Here is a 20,870-nt window from a genome sequence, read left to right as displayed (position 1 = left end):
TTTTTTTTATAACTGAATCAGAATCATCATCACAAGGTACCAACCTTGTGATGTATGTATATGTATGTAACACAAGGTACTTGACTTGGCTTTTACAATGATCAGTTAAACACAAAATAAAGCAATAAGCTATATAGTTATGTATAATATTATATATAACTTATTGCTTTATTATGTGTTTAACTGAGCATTGTAAAAGCCAAGTCAAGTACCATGTGTTACATACATACATCACAAGGTACCAATAAAGCTGATTCTGATTCAGTTATAAAAATAGTATATCTACACACTAGGCCTAAATGCTGGAAATCTGAACATGAAGACTTGAATTTATGATGCCATCAATTAGTCAAAAAGTGCCCATATAAATAACTGAAGTGAAGTGTACAGTCACAGTGTCCTATGCTGTTTCACTTATTCATGGTGGTGCAACAGAAGCCCTTTCTGTTTGGATTTGTGTGCCTGTACTATAGCTGTCAGCCTGTCTATCTCTGTCTCATACACATTCACTGTAGTCCTGAAGAGGCAATCCAAATATATCCCACTGCACTGTGCAATGTGTCTTGGAAAAACAATCATTCAGTCTTCTAAATATAGTTGAAACTGCCTATACTCTCTCTGACTCCATACACTCTTTGTATTATTTCCTGACATGTAATAATTCTGACACAGTAGGCCTTTTATAAATGCAGTACCCCAACTCCCTATTAGAGTGACTGTTGGTGACACATTATACTTGTGTTTTCTACTCTGACCACTAGAGGTGGCTAATTTTCACTATGTAAAATATATCCTGAATCATGCCTCTAATGACAGTGACACAGTTTGATGATGTTGATGATCACAGTGTTCCAATACATGAATTTAAAAATCACAAGAAATGTAAATTCATGATTTCTTTTTATAAGTTATATAGTCATTTGTCAAATGATCCAAAAGGGGAGAAATTTTATGTCTTAAGCAAAGGACATTATTTAGATAAAAATGCAGTTTATGAATAATTTGGGAGTTTGCACAGATCTACACAGTTTAATGCGAGCTGTACTGTCAAAGGGCAAGATGTGGAAGTAAAGACCACATTGCAATCATTGCTTTCCTAAACACAGCTGAGTTTGATACTTATCTCTATAACTATAGAGACTGCAATTTCTGCAGTGTGAATGCTGGATGCTGAATAGCCGATGCTACACTGCAATGCTGGCTTGAATTTGTAAGAAGAAAGTGAATTAGTACAAATAGTTAAAGTGGGAATAGGGGGAATTAGTATGGATGTCACTGAAAGACTTTATATTACCAATAATATAAAACTATAAAAATATTTTCATCTTTTTTAAGGGCTGACGCTACACTGCAATGCTTGAATGGGTAGGAAGAAGCTGAAATAGGAATAGTTGAAAAAGTGGGAATGGGTTTTGTTCGTATTAATGTAATTGAAAAGTTGATACCAATAATGTAAAAAAAAAAATGAAATAGTTTTGTTTGTTTTTAAAGCTGAAGCTGAACAGCAATTTTGCCTTAAATGTGTAAAAAAAGACACTGATATTGTAAAATGTTTTTAATATAATTATAATTTTTCCAATATCATAAAAATTATGCTTGCGTTATTGTTTTAACTGCAACTTTAAAATTTACATGTTTATCTTTATTTTTGAAGAATGTATTTATTTGTCCATTTACGAAATAAAATTCCCTTTGACTTCAGTTCCTGTGCCAGTTTGAGTAGCAGGACCTGACTAAGCAGAGAATAATCCACCAGCCGTGCAGGAGCCAAGTCTCTGTAATGAATATTGATCAGTGAACGGCCTATTGATGAGCGCGGGGGCGTGGCGTCGCTTGTCTCCACACGTGCAAACATTTAAAAGTGTCGACAAACAGTTGCGGCCATTTGTTGGATGTTCACTGAGGCAGCAAAGCACGGTCTGTAGCTCTCTTCTGTTGTAGCTGGGCACGAAAACGGATATTGAGGAGGGAACCAGCTTTTGAACTCTTTCTCTCATCACAAACAGGCTAAAATGCTCCCGGACGCATACGGGTGCGTTGTGGCGAACAGGTATGGTGATCTGCTAGATGACGATGCTGACCCGTTCGACTTAATAAGCCAAGCTGAAAAGAAGAAGGAGAAAAAGAAAAAGGAAGACGAGGAGAAGAAATCCAAGCAGAAAAAGGCTGGTCAGAAGGAGTCCCAGAAGAACAGACGCGTCCCCTTTGCGTCGGATGGCCAGGACCCCGCTCCAGGTCAGCCAACCGCTCGGCTGAGTTATCGTTACACAGGCCGAATCCAAACGGTTCTGGCAGCTGCTAGTATTTCTAGATTGGATAGTCCAGCCAAGAGTGTCCAGTTTGCTTAGGCTTTGTCAGCTGCTGATGGTGCACAGTCAGCAAGGCTGCTGAGCACATGTTCATGCTGTCAGGGTGGGTGTCCACCCATTTATCTGAAGCCAAATTACATTCTCCTAACTTTAGAGCACAACTGCTTTTAAGTGCATTGTTTTATTCCTGATATCAGGACCAGCCATGTTATTTCAGTAAAAAAAAAAACAGCTAGGCAGTTATTCCTTTTTATATTTATTTTCCTTATTTTTGCATTTGTTTGGCATCAGACCCATTCTTTTTTGTAGGATAAGTATTGAGAGGTGAGGAGTAGACTGAGATGTTTTTTTTATAACCAGGTTAAGAACTAAATGATAACTGGAAGATTTAGCACTTTTTGTGATATTATAGACTGTTATATGTGGGCTTTATAGATTCCATCAAGGTCAGTTTTGCTTGAAGATTTCCATATAATTTTGCAAACCGAAGAAAAGTGAGAAAGCACAACATGATTTAATATCTCATCATCTCACTTTCTGTCGGTAGTCCGTAAGCAGCAGCCAGCACGTCCTGGACCAGTGACTGAGAGTGGAGATGGCAGAGAGGAGGCCCAGAGGGGCATGAAGAGGGTTGCTTATGGGGAGCGTAGGTTCAACCAGGACGAGAGCCCACAGGAGTTTTCCATCTCTAAGTATGTGTCAACATTGTTTTGATGTCATGTTGTCAATTGTGTACAGTACTGTACCAATGTTAATTCTAGGAGCCATACCAGGAATAAACTGGGGTTTAATCTGCTCGGTCCTCAGGCCTTCCTATTATGCCGACTCTGACCTCCGGGGCAGAGGGGGGAACAGAGGAGCTAGGAGAGGAGCGAGAGGTGGAGGAGGATACACAAGGAGCTCTGACAACTACAACCTGAGGGGAAAGAGAGAGTATGATCGACACAACGGAACGTGAGCATTTTTTTATTCATGTGGCTGTCCAGTTCTTGATGCTTTATTGCTAGATGGTATACTGACAATTTTTCTCCCGTGCATTGCAGAGGCATCTCTCCTGAGGAAAAGAGAGGAGGCAGAGGACCCTGGAACTGGGGCAGTGTTGAAGAAGCTGCAAGGTAAGTGACATTTTGTCAATGCCATAACTTTCAGTCTTGGGCACAATAGAAAGATGTTTTTGTTTGTCCATGTCCCCTTTTTGAAGTGAAGGCATGGAGGTGACCTCTGACGCTCCAGTCAAATCTGAGGAGCCCCAAATACCTGCTGACGAAGAGAATCAGAACCGGTGAGTGACATTCATAAGCACCTTTCTTAAAAAGTGACACTAGTGCCAGATCAACCACACCTCTTGCTCTGAAAATGCAAGAATTTGTTGGTTAGACTAAATGGTTAAACATGTATTTTGATATCATGGAAACTTGATTTTTTTTTTACTTGAATATCTTGGGCTGTTTATCACCTAAATCAATAACGGACAGTCAACCCTACTGAATACTGTAAACACCATCAGTCTCCATGACACATCCCTCCCTAGCTTACTGTTGTTAGCAGGAAATGCAAATTATGCACAATCAAATAGCACTCCACTTGGCGTTTGATGGCAACTTTATGGGTTTTGCATTGCCATTTTTTTTTTTGAATAACATGCAACATTGATCATTTATTTCTTGACTTTCCTGCGAAAAATGTGCTTCGGTTTCTACAATTAACCAAAATCAAATGTTTTTTTTAAATAAGGTAAAGCAGATTAAGACATCTGCTAGCATTCTGTTTTGTGGATATATTGTTTATTATGATCAGGCTGGAAGAATGTTAAAAAAAATGGATTTCCCCCACTGATGCATCTAATGTATCCCCAGCACTCAACAATACAACACTGAAATGAAATTCCCTTTGGTCACAAGTTGGTGTTTTCCCACCTTTTTAAATGAGAAACAACCTAAGAATCTCAATTTGGGATTGTCCCACTAGACTTAAATTTTAGATGTAAAAATGTAAAAAAAAGTGAAGTGGACTGATATATTTAGTTTGTCCCTGATTATGATAGAGCAATGGAAGAAGAGGATGGAGAGATGGTGGTCCAGGTTGCAGTGGAGATGACCCTGGACGAGTGGAAGGCCCTGCAGGAGACGAGTCGTCCCAAGGCAGAGTTTAATATCCGCAAAGCCGAGGACAAGATTCCCTCCAAAGCCAAGGTCATCCACCAGTCAAAGCGCGTGGAGGTGAGAAAGCTGTGATTTACTGTAAGCCTTGTTCCACTGTAACATGGTGACCTGGAGGCCTTCAGATATGTGTAAACCAGGTGAAGGTGCTGAGGTGATGTCTACTGTAAAGGGCCCCAAAGATGCTCGTTTTCCTGTAAATGTCACATTCAATTGTCTCAGACTTGATTTTAGCATTTGCCTCTCATCTTCAGAGCTCGAAGGAAGGGATCCTGGAGGACATGGACTGTGAAGGCAACTTCCTTCGTAGGTCTGTGAATGACATCACCTCCCTTCTGGACATCAATTTCGGGAGTCTCGGGCGCCCCAGTCGTGGGGGTCGGGGAAGGGGTGCACGAGGTGGCCCGACTAGTCGTCCAGAGAGAGCCAAACCTATACTGGAGAGGGTATGTTCTTTTGAATGTTGTGTAAGATATCATTTAATTTGTTTCTAATATTTGTGTTCTTCCACCAGGAGGATGATCTGGCTCCCAACCCGGATGACCCAGAAGACTTCCCAGCACTATCGGCAGGAAAATAACTGATAACACTTCTCATTTACCTCCTGTGGGGAATACTGGTTGCACTTGACACTTGCTTTAAAAAAAAAAGAAAAAGAAAAAAAAACACTTAATGTTTCTGCTGTTCTTAAGGTTTGGGGTTTTATTGTACTTGATTTTGTTCAATTGCACAGAAGGCACTGTTCAGAAGTTGACCTGTGGAGAATAAATGCTTTTGCAAGTTTACCTCAGAGCTGTATGTTATTTAACTCAACACTGGGACCATTTGAACTAAATAGTAGGGAATGTAAAGTTTGAGTATGTGGACATGTGTAGCCTTTTGCATTTTTAAGCAATAATGCAACTGCGCTCAGCTTGGCTGAACTTGGCATGAAAGGCAGTGGCTTAAATAATGTGCATGTGTGATGTCACAACAGGAAACGGTCAACTTGAAACTGTTAAATGCATCTTGGTGTATCCATTATGCCCACTTAAAAAAAACGTTTTGCTTTGGAGTGTTCTCTGGGCTTGCTGTAGCACAAATGTGCAGTTGTTAGACTTTGGTAGTGATCGTATTGTAAGAAGTCGTCCCATGTGCCCAAAGACTAGCAAGATTTTCTTTAATTTCTCTTCCATATCTAAGAAGTTGAATATCAAAAGGTATGCACAGGACAAATGGGTTAAGAAAAAAGACAGCCATAGACTTACTTGGAGTACATTGTTTTATTTAAAAAGATTGATTCTATGTGCTTCAAGCAAATGTCTTCAGTGGATTATGAACATGAGTTAGACAAGGCCCCATTAGGACCGGGGTGTATTCCATAGCATGATTCAAACATAGTACAAAATATTTAAAAAATACAAACTGAGTATATCAAATGTTGACATATTTACAATCTTGAAATACAGTAGCTGAAAAGCTTCACAAGGAAATGGCAAGCCAGATAATGAGAATGGAGATCCAAATAAGCACAGTACTGGATCTTGTGATGGACTTGGTGTTTTAATGACATCCAAGGCAAACGGCTTTGTTCCATGGAGGGCCGAGAGCAGCTTGTATGCCAAATTCAACTACATATTTCTAACTGAATGTGAATCTCCCGTCTTATAAACCAGAATATCTACTGCACAGTGCTCATTTAGGAGGCTGTCTCTGGGTTTCACATGCCAGTCTGATGTTTGCTACTGCATGCTTTAATACATAGGAACAACCAGGCAACGGTTAAAACTATCAGTATGTCATGATGCTTTGTTAAAAATATAAAAAACAAAAGTGCCTTACGGGTAAAATAACTTGTAATTAAACAATCTATAAATGATTTACATGTCACATCGAGTTGGTTAAAGTTTGTTCCAACCTTTTTCTCAGACTTAAAAATCTATTGATGAGTAATACAGCTGTATAGAAGTTGGATTTCATGTAAAGTTCCTCAGGATTTCCAGATCTGCAGGCTCACCGAAGAAGAGGAGCTCTAGCTTTAGGTATGGAGTGACTAAAAAGAAAACAGACAAAGTCAGTATTACTATAGGGACGGATTTCATGGATTTACACTATTTAAATCAATCTGGACATTTATTTCATTCATCCAATCAGTGTATTTGATCATAAATTAAAATACAGTAATGTCACACAGAAAGTGAAAAGATAGATACCATAGCCTGGAAAATCGTATTGATTGCAAAGATCTACGAGCTTTACGTCCTCTGGAGACAGTGCGTCTGTTGCGTGTTAAGAAATATAAAATAGAGGGGAAAAAGAAAGGAGAAATAAAAATTATAGATTAGCACCAGTAAAAGATGGAGTCGTGGGGACAACAGGCCAGAGGCAGAAGACACAGTGAGCAGCAGAGTCCAGAGAAGCTATAGCCAGTCAGAACAGGAAACCTGCTGTCCTTACAGAACATTAAAGGAAAGCTGTTGGAAGAAGCAGCAGGGAGACCGAGGCGGATTTCATTTGGCAGCCCGACAGTGGAACAGAGACACGGTCAAATTTACTCAACATTAGTCCTGCACAATGTCAGGCTACATATCATGTTAGTACAGCGGAGTAAAGAGAACTGTGGCTGGGTTGCACCATCATGTTTTAATTTAGTTTTGAATAGTTAAAGATTTTTTTGAAAAGACGTGGTAGGCCAGACTATGTATGGTTAAATGTTATTGGAATATTATTTATTGTTTGTGATTTTGCTTAATTTCTGCCAAAAATGGTTGTAATGTTATTTCTGTTTGTTTTGTTTCTATTCTGTTTTTTAATCGTTTGTTATTACTATTAATATTCTGTTTGTTTTTAACATATTCAAATAAAGAGATCAATTAAGTTAAGATAAGTTAATTACTTAAATTAACGTTGGATAATTAAGATGTGACCGCAGAAATACAATAAATTCTTCTTATTATAATTATTAGATGTGTATGGGTGTAACTCTAGCAAGAATAAAGCTTTAACTACTTAAGCAAAAAAAGTATTAAGTATTAAGCTGGAAATTGGCAATATTATTTAAAAAAAAACCCCTCAGACTTCTGTTTTGATTTTGTAACATTTCATGTATTCACATACTACAGACTGTTATCTTTGGATTTAATCTGCCAAACTTCGATTTACATCAAGTTTCCATGATTTAGCAACAAGATAAAAATACTTAACTGGTCTCATTAATTTAAATGCTTAGCTGATTAAGTCTGATTCTTATCTTTCCTTAAGGAACTGTCAACGACAGTCCTCAGCCATCAGATCTAAATTGAATCTTGCCAGTTTCTAACCACAGAAAACATCTGACAAAAAAGAATTTGTGGAGAAACCACAATTTGATTTTGTTTGAAATATTAAATCACTGTTGATGCGTCCCAGCCTAAGTACATTAAGTGATTAGGAGCATTAAGAGGAGAAAGAGGGAGAGTACGGCTCGATCTACTCAGGCACCAGTGAAATGAACAGAGATCTGATCATGCTATAGCTGCCAAACTGGGTAGGAAACATTTAAATCTGACTTCCCCTCTTTGGACAGCACAGAGAACATTTTGACATCAAAATTTGTGTTTGTGGCTCAGAGTGGGTTTGAGGGAGCTTGCCTGCTGGTGGACCTGTGCCATGTTTAAGTTGATGAGAGTGCCTGTGTTGTCTGTGGCACTGGCTGTGTCTCTATGGCTGCCACATGGCTCCCAACACATTGGGTCCCTGTCGCCAGCCACTACATGCAAGTTGCCTAGGGACCTGACCAGTCTGGTGTGGCACAGAGAGCTGGCAGAGAGAAGGGAAGCTGTTAATTTACTCCACAAGGACCAACGAGTGGCTATAGCTTCTTGGTTTGCTTCTCAACTGTGTGTCACATAAAACATGTCAAAACAATATTTGATGTGTTAGATATTGCACCAACACAGCACAGTCCTGGATGAAGAAATCGATGAAAACATGCAACTTTGAGGACACTTTTTCTTGGGTTTACAGCTACACTTTTCATGACTGTGAGCAGTGGTGATATGTAACTAAGTACATTTACTCAAGTACCGGAATTGAGATTTAACATTTAAAAAAAAAAAACATGATCGATTTAAGTGATGAGACTTTTTTTTATTTTTTAATTAAGCCTAATATATTAAGTAGTTAAAATGAACTCTATCTTCTCATCCAAAATTAAAACAATGCTTACATAAATGCATCAATACAAATAATCTAATAATACATTACATTTTGATGTGATACTTTTGTACTTTTACTTGAAGGCAGGACTTTTACTTGCAGTGTCATTTCACAGTTTGGTATTAGTACTTTTACTCACAGCTGAAATTTCCAGGATAAATCTCATAAACTAATCTGTTTTTGGTGTGTGCACAAATACCAGCAAGTGGAATCATTTCAATTCTGAATTCAAACAAACTAACATTTTTTGTTTATTTCTTGTGTTGCTCTCCCAGATAATACCCCTGGTCTGTCATTATGTAAAAGAGCGCCGGGTGTCAAATGCAGCCACTGACCTTCCTCTCACTCCGTTGGCTGGCAGTGAGGTTCTGGTCCTCTTCCTGCTGTCTGATTGGTCAGACAGAGCCAAGGGGTTGACGCTGGCCTGCAATACGACCCTGCTGCAGAGGAGACAAATGTCATTAATCAGCCGGAGCCATGTTGTGTATCATCGGTACACATGCTGTGCAACAACACAGCAGACTTTACCTTAGGGACTGTGATGAAGACCTGGTGTGAATCTTGTTCTCTTCTTGTCTGTGAAAACACAAGTTACATAGAAGTAAAAAAAAATGTGATTTAGTTTTATTTGTTGTTATCTGAGAGGCAAAGTGACAGGACAGAGTGAAGGCAGAGGAGTAAAAAAGTGTATGAAGATGGGCAGGGAGGTTTGTAATAGTCCTGATAGTGTTAGACTTTTGCACAGATTGTTATTGCAGCTTACGCAGCCAGGTAGGATTAGTAAAGCCAAGTAATACCAGAAAAAAGCCAGAGGGTGGCAGTAGAAAACCTAAAGAGGGACTTCATTTGCCTTTTCACAAAGTTATCATTTGCATCAAGAAGGCTTATCTGTCTGGCAGGGTTTAATTTTAACAGTTGGCTCTCCGGTCAACACAATAACCAGCAAAGCATGATGCTTAAAAATGACAGGATGATGGAAACAGTAGGACAAAAATCAATGTACAGAAAATGGTGACAATGACAAGACAGGAGCCTCTGATGTCTTAAACTTTTAAAAACTGGCTCCGCTAATCAGCTTTATGTTTACTGTGCTTGCAGAAAGAATAACAAGAGGATGATTTTTAACAAATTTCTGATTTGGGTTGGGGATTAAAAAAAAAAAGATTGGGGGCTCACTTACAGCATTCTCAGTTAGAGCTCCAGAAGGGGGGCAGGACAGGTTTTTTGGGGGCTGACGGGCGGTAGAACTCATTGAAATCCTAACCCGTCTATACAGAAATGCAGGATGGAAGAAGGGAAGCCAAACACAATCCACCACAGGGCAAGGCTACACAGGGAGGAGAGCAGCATGGCTACCAGCCATCTGAAAGGAGGACAAATCCAACAACAAGAGCAAACGGAAAAAAAGGGGAAAAAAAGGAAGGAGAGACAAGAGACGTCCGGGCAGGACACAAAGCCTCTGATGTTCTGCTTTTCCACTGGGACTGGATTAGATGAAATACCTTTCAAAGACCGTGCCAGTCAGCAAGTTTTTGTTCTTCACTTGCTCTGATGTGTTAACAGTTTGCTTTATACTTAGAACTCGACCGATGGGGGAATTTAACATAGATGTTGATATTTGAGAGTTTCAAAAAAGCTAATAATATACTGTGATGGTCAATTTAGTTATTTACAGATCCCCTTTCACTCAAAAATGTGTTTTTCTTGCTTATGTCTTCTAAAATGTTTATACCTTGTCTAGCCTGACTTGCATCTGTGAAAAGGTTGTCACTAGAGAGCTGTTTTTACATTCCTTTACTGAAGGGGGAGATGTCAGTGTTAGGTACATCACTACTTCAAAAGCTAATACTATTCTGCTTTTGCTTGCAAAAACAGGAAAAGAAACCTGAAACCTTGAGTGCAGAGCCAACTTTTCAATACTGAGAGTGAAAACACACTAACATAGTAGCATAGAGTCTGGAGGCTCAGACATGAATGGAGTAAAGTAGTGTTAGAGGAAACAAACAAAATATTAATCACATTGCATTTGATAAGTGTGAAAATACTTTTAAACACATGTGTCTGGAGGGGGACTTTAAATTAAATATAGGTTATTTATGAAACTAACAATATAAAAAGTAATGATTATTTGTTAAAATTAAACTTAACTGTTATCTGGAAACTGTTGTAATATTTTTGACACAATGTATGCCATATATAAATGTGTTTCGCTCTGTTAAAAATAAATAAATAAATGAATACAGTTGAAAAATAAACTGAAACTTCACTAACTATCTTTTAAACAGAGTCAAAAAATATTTAGCTTTATACATTAAAAAGTAAGTTGCAGTCTATAAAACTTGCATTGGACGGCAATTTCAGGCAAAATATACTCCAATAGCTATATCTGTGATGAGCATAATAGTGTTTGAGATCAGCCTTTCAAAATATCGGTCGAGCTCTAAGACTTTATACGTGAGAAAATAATTTAAGTATCTGTTGGCAAATTTTGTTGCACAAAAACGGACCATTTAAAAAGAAGCTGGCAGAGACAGAAACCTGAAGGAGTACACAGAGTTCAGATGGTATGTGTACACTGATCCAGTCACCAAAGCAATGGAAAAACAACAGGCAATTGACAATGAACCCGGCCCAACATTAATTACATGTTAGACACAAACAGAGATCAAACACAGAGGCATGTCCATGCGTGCATGTCCAGGGTTTCATGCCTGTCGCCATGCATGAAAAGGCAGAAGAGAACGTTTTCATATAATCGTCGTTCTAATCGCCGCCGCAACTCAGCATGCACTTCAGTGTTACATAATAGAACAAACAGTGGAGCCAGATGGTGAAGTTCAGCTGGAAGTTAGAGGTTTGTGTAATAATGCATACACTGATAAGGCATATGGCAAACGAATCTCCCTTCTGAGAACAGATAAAACCCCATTTTCATCCCAATACCTCCGTACGAGGTTTTAGAATCCTGTGCATTAGAATGAGGATCAGGCTCCCAACAATGCCATTTAAATCCGCTAATTAAACTTGTGAAAACATCTGAGGCAAAGATGATTCCAACACCAAATAAATAACTGTCAATTTCCGAAAACAACTCCAGCTTTAATGGTTGAGCGGGCAAGTTGGCTACTTTACCAAACAGCAATGAAATTTCTACTGCAGATCAGAACGAGAATGTTTTCCTAACTAACAGTTGTTCTCGAGTCGTGCCAAGTCAGTAGTGCAAGCCAAGCACTGAAACGTTTGATTCAGCTAATCCAGATTTTATGTAAAACCGTGATTAGTTGAATAATTGGTGCTGTTGTTAACAGGTACAACAGGCTCAGCTTTACTGTAACTCAGAGGATATCTTGGATAAGCCTCAATATCAAAGCAGATCAGCTCAGTGTGTCCATGAGAGGCAGATAATGAAAGGCGTGTAAATGTAATGCATCCATTAAGTGCATATCCACTTCACACCATAGTCATCCAAAGACAGACAGAAAAAAAAAAAGAAAAGGAAAAAAGAACAACTTCAAAATCAGCCATACCATTCACTGGCATAGCAACCATTTCTACAGGAAGAGGATGTCAGCTAAAAAGGAAGTGACGTGCACTTACCTCCATCATACAAAACCTCACATCCTCTCTCTGTTTTTCCTCTCCCCCACTCTGTCTCTGCCTCTCTCAGCTATCTTTTGAACGGCAGGCAACACATCGGCCACACCGTGCCCATGAGGCTGCAGCAGAACACTACCACCTGCCTGACATGGGACAACAAAAGCCAAAGCCATATGGGTACACTGGCAGAGGCCAGTCAACCATCCTCGGCCTTGCTGACACCCAACCTTCCACGGCTTGATTTACACGGGCACAAACAATGTGGACGTTATTGAGACATGGAACGACAGGGACGCAAAAAAAGAAAAAATGAACGAGGGTTCCGTCTGTTCAGATAACTTTAGGCGGTTAGCATTAGCACTTTAGCGCCTCCTGGAATATAAAACACTGCACACTGAAGCAGGCAAAAATAAGGACACGGAGGATATGCAATTTACTGCTGTGGACAGGGACAGCAGCAGGACGCATTAAGCCACCTATACAGAAATCAATAGCCCCTTTCATAGTGCCGTTTCATGCCGGGACATTTACGGCTCTGTAACGTCTCGCCTGCACTGTGATCGCGCCCGAACGGGATGCTGGGATCAAATGATCCCACCAATTTTCTGCCTCTAGAGGTAGTCACAGAGGCGGAAAATTATTGGGACTGTTGGAAGTGGGACCAATATAAACGCCCTAAGGTGAAAAGCCAGCACAGATCTTTCCTGCAATGTAGTGGGACATTTGCGAGACCACACTATGAAAGGGCCTTATATTAAGAATATGTTTCCTTGATCTCAGAGAGCCTGTTCTTATCCATATATGCTCTCTTTAAGCCACCAGACTCCATTTACAAAAACAGTAATTCTGCCTCGCAGAAAGAAGAAGAGTTACAGGTTAATGCTGCCTTGAGAGTTTAGCTTATTTGTGCAGTTGTGATTTCTGTCAATTAAGTCTGGAATTATCCCTCAAACACTTAAGTCTAATGCACCACTTAATCATGACTTTCTGTCAATCTGCCTGTACAATAGCGACCAGATAATTTTCACGTGCAGAGCTTTGGTATGGAGTATTATGGGCACTGTGATCCTGAGCAATTCTAACACACCTGCACAGTCTTGTGTGATTCTAATGAAAAAAAAAAAGCACATCAAAATTTGCCTCAAGGACGATATATGATTGTTAGTAACTAGCAAGCTCTGTATTGATTTGGCCTTTAAATTTCTTTTACCTCATCTCTGAACTAGTTTGAAGCTTTGATTGATTGGCAATCCTACAGAAAAACAAATTCAAAGATTTTATCGTTAAATCCCACATCTTTTGTGCCTTTCTAAATCCAGCCCTCAACAAAAAATTTTTTCCTGGAAGATTGTGTATCATAACTCCAATCCAGTCCAACCCCAACTTTGTCACTCTAGTATTTGACAAACTACTTCTTTCCATCACTCACAGATCAGAGAGGAAATGGGATGACTTTAATTGCACTTGATCTGCATATGATGACATTTATTTAAGGAACCAAAAGAGAACACAAAAACATTTGGAAATATGACAGGGATATTGCCTGGTTCCACAACTTGGATAATCCGGATAGATTAATTACAATATTAGGATGAAACTGCCGTAGTAGGGGTAAGAAAGAGTACCCTAACAGGTGAGCCATGCCTGAAACCTTTTTCAAAGGGAGAGCGGACAACCCTGAATTATCACTGAGGAAAGGAGAAAGCTCATCAAATGAAATGATGAATGTAACAACACAAAAATCCTACAAGATCACTTTCTGGTCTTTACGAAATTTGATTTTTTCAAATCAAAAGTTATGTAAGATTTTTTTTTAAAAACAACACAACTGTACACTCATTTTACAATACTACAACACATCGGCGTGATGCATGATGGGACTTGCAGGCCGCCTGGGTACTTACGATAGTGAACCTGAGGACGATCTGGCCTGCCTCTTGCTCTTCAGGGCTCGCAGTTTATCACCCTGTGTGAGGCCATTTCTCTCCTCGTCATCATTATACTGTAAAACAGAGAAAACACTATGAACAGACAAAGTGGTGCGTCCTTGTGCTTCACTACTGCATGATTTTTGAAAGTACTTTCGGAAGTAGAGAAAGTTGCAAAATCTGTTCCTGAAAAACTTGCCAAGAGTGTCATTTCAAAACTCACCATGTCCATTTCTTCTTTCTTGGACGGCCTGTTCTTGTTGCTCCCGTTGATGGTTATGTCATCCACACCAGACAGGATCCTGGTGACAGCCATCTTGCCATTCTCTCGTTCATTTTGCACCTTCTCCCGAAATACGTCTCCTTCTGCCCACAGACTGTTCTGCTTTCTGATGTACAAAAGGTCAACAAAAACAAAGTAAACTCACTTTTCTTGCCAAGCCACCACCATTATTATGAAGACTTCTCAGCAGATTCTCACTGCCTTCATGCTGGCGTGGCTATGTTGGGAAAATATGATGTGACATACAGGTACAGCTCAATACATTAGAATATCATGGAAGAGCCAATTTCCAGTAGTTCAAGTACAATAGGCCCAACCAAGTATTGAGTGCATATAGATAGACATACTTTTCAGAAACCAGCATTTCCAGATTAAACATAATTAAAATATATTTTTTTCTAATATTAACATTTTTTTGAGACACTGAATTTTAGGTCTTCATTAAAGGTAAGCAATAATCATTATCATTAGAAGTAATTAAATAAATTAAGACATGAAATGTTTTATTCTGTGTGTAATGGATCTATATAATGTATGTGTAACCTATATGTGGATGCACCAATCAGAGTTGACCAACATTTGAATTGTAATGTGATGACAGTAGCGACACAGTCCTGCCAAAGCAAATCAGCTGAGTTTGTGACTACCAAACTCTTGATGAATAACACCTATGGAAGTTATATTCTGAAGTATAACTTGCTTTTTTTGTTGTTTAATCATGGATGTTTAATATTAAAGAAGAAATAGTATTTAAAATCAGTGACATTTTGAAAATGCTGCTTGAGTGAACACCTACTCTTCAACAAAGTTCTGCTGAGGCCCAATGATGGACCCCGGTCGGCAGATCCGTATCCAGGCGATGGCCTCCGCAGCACTCAGGCAGTAATGTTTCATCATATAACACCCAATCAGAGTGCCAGTCCTCCCCAGGCCAGCTAAAAGGAAAAAATGTGATAGAGCATTAAATCGTGCGATTAACAAGATACTAAACACAGTCTATACAGCTCCAAGCATAGTTTCTCGTGCTTCCTGTGATCAGCCACAATAATTGAACCCATCAACAATGTTCCCTGCCGTGTAAAACGTAGGTTAGAAATCAGACCTTTGCAGTGGACAGCTATGGCTCCTTCTGCGTTCTCGCAGATGTTCAGAAACTTCCTGACGATGGCGTCGTTTGGTGTACTCCCGTCCACGAAGAACAGGTCGTGGTGCTCAAAGCCAGACTCTGTGAAACGCCTGGCATCATACATCTTCTTGTTGAGCCTGATGATGGTGGTGATGTTATGATTCCTGAAGTATGGGATGTAAGCCTCAGGAGCGTGCAAAGGGTATCCTGGAGTAAGAGAAAAAAATCTTGTGTGAGTAAAGGAGGTGTGAAATGGGTTCAGGCATATTTTTACATCAAAAACTTAACTTCTACTCACCATTCTCTATTTTGCTTTTTGGATGAGGCCCGCTGAATGCAAGGAACTTTCCTGGAATGATCCAGTTTAAGTCTCCATTTTCTGCCCTCTCATAGTGCTCATATTCCTCCACATCAAAGTTGGAGAAGTCAAGCCAGCCGTACTGCAGAGCCTGTTAGATGGTTGAAAGGGAGTTAATTCCATTAAGAGCGTGACACAGCAAGAAAGAAAAATAAATAAATCTTAAGTGACATACCTTGTGAACACCACGAAGACAGTCTAGGATGTTCAGATTGTACATGCAGGTTCCAAACGAAGCATCTCTGAAACAGAAAATATACTCTAATAACCTTATATACTAAGTCTTCATCAGCAAACACACCGAGGGTCTCCATTTCCCTTTAAAATACTTCTCGTACAAAAGGATATAAATTGTTATTTCACATATCCTGCTTTCTTCCTCTCTTAAGGCATTATAATATATGAGCCTTGTAACTTTTTTTTGATGCAGTTAAAAATTACAAAAAAAAAAAACGATTTTGATTTGAATATAGTTCTCTGCACCATTTTAAACATGTAATTTGCCAAGATATGGAGACAATTTTTATTGTCAAACTATTTTTAACAACACTTGTTTTAAAAACAGGTTAAGTTTGCTACCCAGATAATTCTGTTCTGAGAATGATCGCAACTGGTCATTCACTGGGCAGTCGGCATCCAAAGCCAAAAATGTTTTTCAACAGATAAAAATTGGTCTTCAAAAAGAAAAATATTGCATGAGACAATTGCAAATGACAATATGGATAGTGAAACCATGCTGCAGTCATTCTTAGCTAATATCTCTAGTTGGTTAAATAAAAATACATACAGTAATAGCGAATTGTTACCTGAATGGAATATATGTTGAATTCCTCGACACCAGCAGACTGTAGGCCTCCTCTGGCATCATGTTAAGATGCATTACCTTTAAATACAAAAGGTCTAATCAGCAAGTGTTTCTTGCATTATATGCCGATATAATTAAAAGACCTTTATGTAACTTGTACTTACTGCATATGAGCCGATTAGGTAGGCAGCATTAGCTTGTTTCTTCTGATCTCCACATGTGTAAAATATGATCTTCTTCCTTGAGAGTGTAATGGACTGTACAAAGAAAATCATAGCAACAGTATAAACTGATATGTGATTACTTATTTGACATACAAAATTATTATATTAAATGTAGACATTACAGTAACCTACAGTGGCTGGAAAAAATTAATTTCAACATAGGTGGTTGGGTGAACGGCAAAAAAATCAATTACAAGCTTAAAATAGTTTGGGCATCATCACACAAGACAATGATGTATGAGCTGCAGGAAGGTTGAATTTATGTGTGTCCAAACTTCAGCTAAATCTGTGCCGACAGCCTCTAGAATCACACTGTGTGCCAAATATAGATAAACTGCCTTGACAAACAGGAACAGTGGTGACACAGGTTTACACAAACCAGGGCTACTTTATGGGCTATAACTTGTAAAAAGTTGACATGCATTACTGACTGATGTGCAAAAGAATATTACCCCATTATATTTAGCTCGCCTGCAGGTATAAATCAATATTGATTGACCTGGATTTTGCCTCCCATTTTCTCTTCCAGGAAGTATAATTAAGAGCAGTGGTTTACTTTACCTTGAGCTTCTTTGTCAGCTTGCAACAGAAGCGATAAAACATGGCCAGGTTAAGGGGACCAAAGTCCGCATAGAAGCTGAGAGAGAAAGGGAGAAGAAGAAGAGTGTCAGAGTGGCTATTTATGCAGGCAGCTACGGTCTCTCGGGAAGTTTCACAAGATAGAATCAGTACCTCGGACTGAAGCGGTAAAACACTGACAGAGTAAAGACTATATTTGGAAGCTTTTGATGCTAGAACAGATCATTCAGTGCAGGACAAAAAGCTGCAAACTGGCACAAAATGGCTCTAAAAGGTCAGTGGTGTCCCCTTCTGATGCTGATCTAACAACAGCCCATTTAAACAGCCATGTCCTGGAAAAACTTGCTTTTGTTTGTTTTATTTGGCTTTAATTTTTAATGCTGTTGTGTTATTTGGATTGCTTCCAGCTGTAAAAAGGGTCATTTCTTTTTTGTTTAAAGCAGTGCACCAAAAATACCCACATCTTATATTAACAGTGATGTGACTTTAGAGGAAAAAACTAAATATGTTAAGTAACTGCATCCTTATTTTCAATTAGTTATGAGCAAGCCTGCTCACATCAGCAGACCGACTGGCCAGAGGACTTCAGTGATGATATAAAGGTGTAGGCATGGTCGGGGCCGTTTCAACTGACTTTTACTGCACCATGAAAAAGTGCAAAGGTCATGGACAAAGCACAGAAATTATGCAGCAACGAAATGCAAACATGTGTTCAGACTGAAAACTTACTTCTCATATGACAGCTCTTCATCTATGCAGAAACAGTGTCGTTCAGCTGTGCTCTTGATCTTTTGCTTCAGTATGGCGAAATACAGTTGATCTGGAGGAGGGAGTGGGGGGTAGGGCGACACATTACACAGGCAGTTACTTGTTTTTGTCATGCATACAAACTTCTGTTTCACATTTCCCACAAAACAGCTCCTCTTTGTCTGCAACTACTTCTTAAATATAGTTTCTTGCAACTTACCCTTGATAAACTCAATGCATCTGGACGAAACATCGTCTGCGGTCATCTTGCTCACAGTTTTAAACATGACTGTTTTGCAGAGAAACGTACGAAGTTGATTTTCTTCACGAGGACTTGCACATACTGAGTAAAACTTACAATGATGTTGTGCGCGAAGATTTAGAAAAATAAAATAAAAGGCGATACGTTAAAATGTAGCGTTTTAAGAAAAATGTTTCTGAGCCTGGATTCAACTCTCCGGGACAAGAAAGTTGGCATTCAAAAAGGGAAGGAGAGTTTCGAGTGCAAGTGCGCACTCTGCTAAAAAATGATCTCCACCCGACTCCTCCCTTACGTTCTTCCGCGGCACGCTATTGGCTGCGAGAGCTACAGGACGATACATGATTGGCGGAAAGGTCTGTCAACCACACTCTGCCCCGCCTGTTTCAGTTTAAAGTTCTCCACATAAGACACTTGATAGGTCCCTGGAACGTTGCCCAAGCGGTTGCTAGGGCGATCCCTCAGCCAATCAAATTTGTTTTTTACACTTGGATGACCCGCCCTCTCCCTCAGATTTGAGCTGCGCAGGGATGCACAAGTAGCAAGAAAACGCCATAAAAATATGAAAATTTACCCCGGACTTGCGTGACAGTGGGCTGACTTTGATATTTCTGACATTGTTACACCACTAAACACACTCTTAAAAACAAAATGGTGCAGACAAAGATACACTATGGTGTCATTTCTTGCTCTAAAATGAATACCAGAGCAAAACTAATCTGCTGATATTGTGTATTTTTGTGCACATAATTACTGCTAAAACGATGCAAATCCAGTGCATTGACGATAAAAGAGGTAGACGGTGTCGCCATGTTAGGTCAAAAGCTGGGGAAAAAACTGACTTTTGCACATCCTGGTCATTTAAAACGCAATATTGTGCATGCGCAGCCTGCTGTGTGCGTCTCCTCATATTTGCCAAGTAGGGTTAAAGTTGACAGGGTTCATCCTGCAGATCCACTTACCTGTTATCTTCGTGTAAATATCAGAGTTTGGCTCCGCCTGTGCGCTGTTGGGAGCTGCACAGCGCTTTTTCCTCGACTCAGCTCGTCTCCTCTCGCTTTTGCGCTTCATTTTGTCTTCAGTGCTTCACGGTGGACATTCCCGAGCAGCTGCAGCAGACCTCTCTTGCTTCGCAGTGCGGCGGCTTGTCCCCGTTTTGCTGCTGCGTTATATTATGGCATGGTCTTGCTCCTGTGCTGCTGATGACCTGGAACTGCGTGTGTGTTGTGTATGTGTCAACCGAGGTCTTGCTGTCTGCTCCAGCTTCTCCGGTGGTGGTGACGTCTATGAGCAGGGGCAGGTTTTTGCTTTCTGAATCCCCTGCATGTGACGTATCAGGATTAGATGTCCAGCGCCCACCCTCCCCTGTTCATCTGCAGCAGCTGTATAGATAACGTAGGGACTGTATTCCTATAGGTGCTGAAGAGAGCCCGTTTGAATATGACTGTGCAATGACCATGTATTTCAGACTGTATGTGGGAAGCATGAGACAAGACAAATCCGGCCAAGAAATAGAAAATAAACTTTACTTATGGTATAATAAACACTTAATCCACAATAAGTGTGTATAAAAATAAGATGCTCAATCTCTAACATCAGTGCAACAGTTGTTTTTAAGTGTTTATAAATATTAAAAGGTACCCTGTGGAGTTTTTGATCACGGAGCAATATTATGACTTGTGATTCCTGTTTTATTTGTATCGTGCACAAGCTGACACAGGTGACATCTTGTTGTTGGTTTCATGCCAGTCATTGACAGTTGGTAGCGATAATGAGCACAGGAGTATAGCAAGGTGCTATGGGTGCATTCCTTTTGAACTGGGAAGTCAGAATTTCCAGAAAGAAAGTCTGAGGAACCTCAAGCCCCAGGAGTAACACATGACTTTAAAGCCAATTTGACATAATGGCTAAATGGCGGAATTACAACTTCCAGGTCCTTTAGGTGATACCATTGGGCCCAGAAATACCTTTTACAATATAAATTGCATCGAGAAAGAGACATACTATTAATAGTGACCTATTTTTTTTTTTTTTCAAATTCCAAAAATAAGCTTTGGTGTTCTATGATGAAGAAAATGCATTCAACACATTTGGCCTGATGGATAGACACAATCACAACCCAACAACTTTTTCCTATGTTTTCAAGAATACTCCAAATGGCACCTTTAACTTCATAACCACCATATTACAACTATAAGAACAGAATTACACAATAAGCCCTATTTTATACAGTCTAGGGATAAGACAAAGTAATATACTGTAACACTGATAGAAAAAGTAGAAAAAGTAGAAAATGAAAAAGCAATGCATTAATATCCAT

General features: G+C 39.5%; 2 protein-coding genes across 8 annotated transcripts; one reads left to right on the top strand and one right to left on the bottom strand.

The window, feature by feature from the left end:
- Nucleotides 1-1,794: 1,794 nt before the first annotated feature.
- Nucleotides 1,795-5,253, top strand: LOC131974354 (intracellular hyaluronan-binding protein 4-like). Its single transcript, XM_059336629.1, has 9 exons — nt 1,795-1,917; nt 2,007-2,235; nt 2,857-3,001; nt 3,117-3,263; nt 3,353-3,424; nt 3,511-3,591; nt 4,354-4,528; nt 4,723-4,914; nt 4,983-5,253. Exons 1-9 carry the CDS (start codon nt 1,810-1,812, stop codon nt 5,046-5,048), a joined length of 1,215 nt encoding a protein of 404 aa, XP_059192612.1. The 5' UTR covers nt 1,795-1,809; the 3' UTR covers nt 5,049-5,253.
- Nucleotides 5,254-5,715: 462 nt separating this feature from the next.
- cdc14b (cell division cycle 14B) lies at nt 5,716-19,780 on the bottom strand. Of its 7 annotated transcripts, none has more exons than XM_059336624.1 (15): nt 19,513-19,779; nt 18,274-18,364; nt 17,527-17,602; nt 16,906-16,998; nt 16,743-16,819; nt 16,112-16,178; nt 15,877-16,027; nt 15,555-15,785; nt 15,249-15,387; nt 14,393-14,558; nt 14,146-14,243; nt 9,173-9,220; nt 8,980-9,081; nt 8,077-8,245; nt 5,716-6,500 (listed from the first exon to the last, which is right to left on the bottom strand). In XM_059336624.1, the coding sequence occupies exons 1-15, from the start codon at nt 19,619-19,621 to the stop codon at nt 6,486-6,488; spliced, it is 1,632 nt and encodes a 543-aa protein (XP_059192607.1). In that variant the 5' UTR covers nt 19,622-19,779; the 3' UTR covers nt 5,716-6,485. The 7 variants fall into 7 exon arrangements, 6 of the variants coding, with proteins under 6 accessions (XP_059192607.1, XP_059192606.1, XP_059192610.1 ...); XM_059336623.1 differs by having other exon boundaries at nt 8,980-9,084; nt 19,513-19,777; XM_059336627.1 differs by lacking the exon at nt 8,077-8,245 and adding an exon at nt 6,661-6,726 and having other exon boundaries at nt 19,513-19,772.
- Between the last annotated feature and the right edge of the window lie 1,090 nt (nt 19,781-20,870).

Source organism: Centropristis striata, chromosome 7, assembly GCF_030273125.1.
Source record: "Centropristis striata isolate RG_2023a ecotype Rhode Island chromosome 7, C.striata_1.0, whole genome shotgun sequence".
In the NCBI taxonomy this organism is placed as follows: Eukaryota; Metazoa; Chordata; class Actinopteri; order Perciformes; family Serranidae; genus Centropristis; species Centropristis striata.
This window is presented reverse-complemented; position numbering and strand designations above follow the sequence as displayed.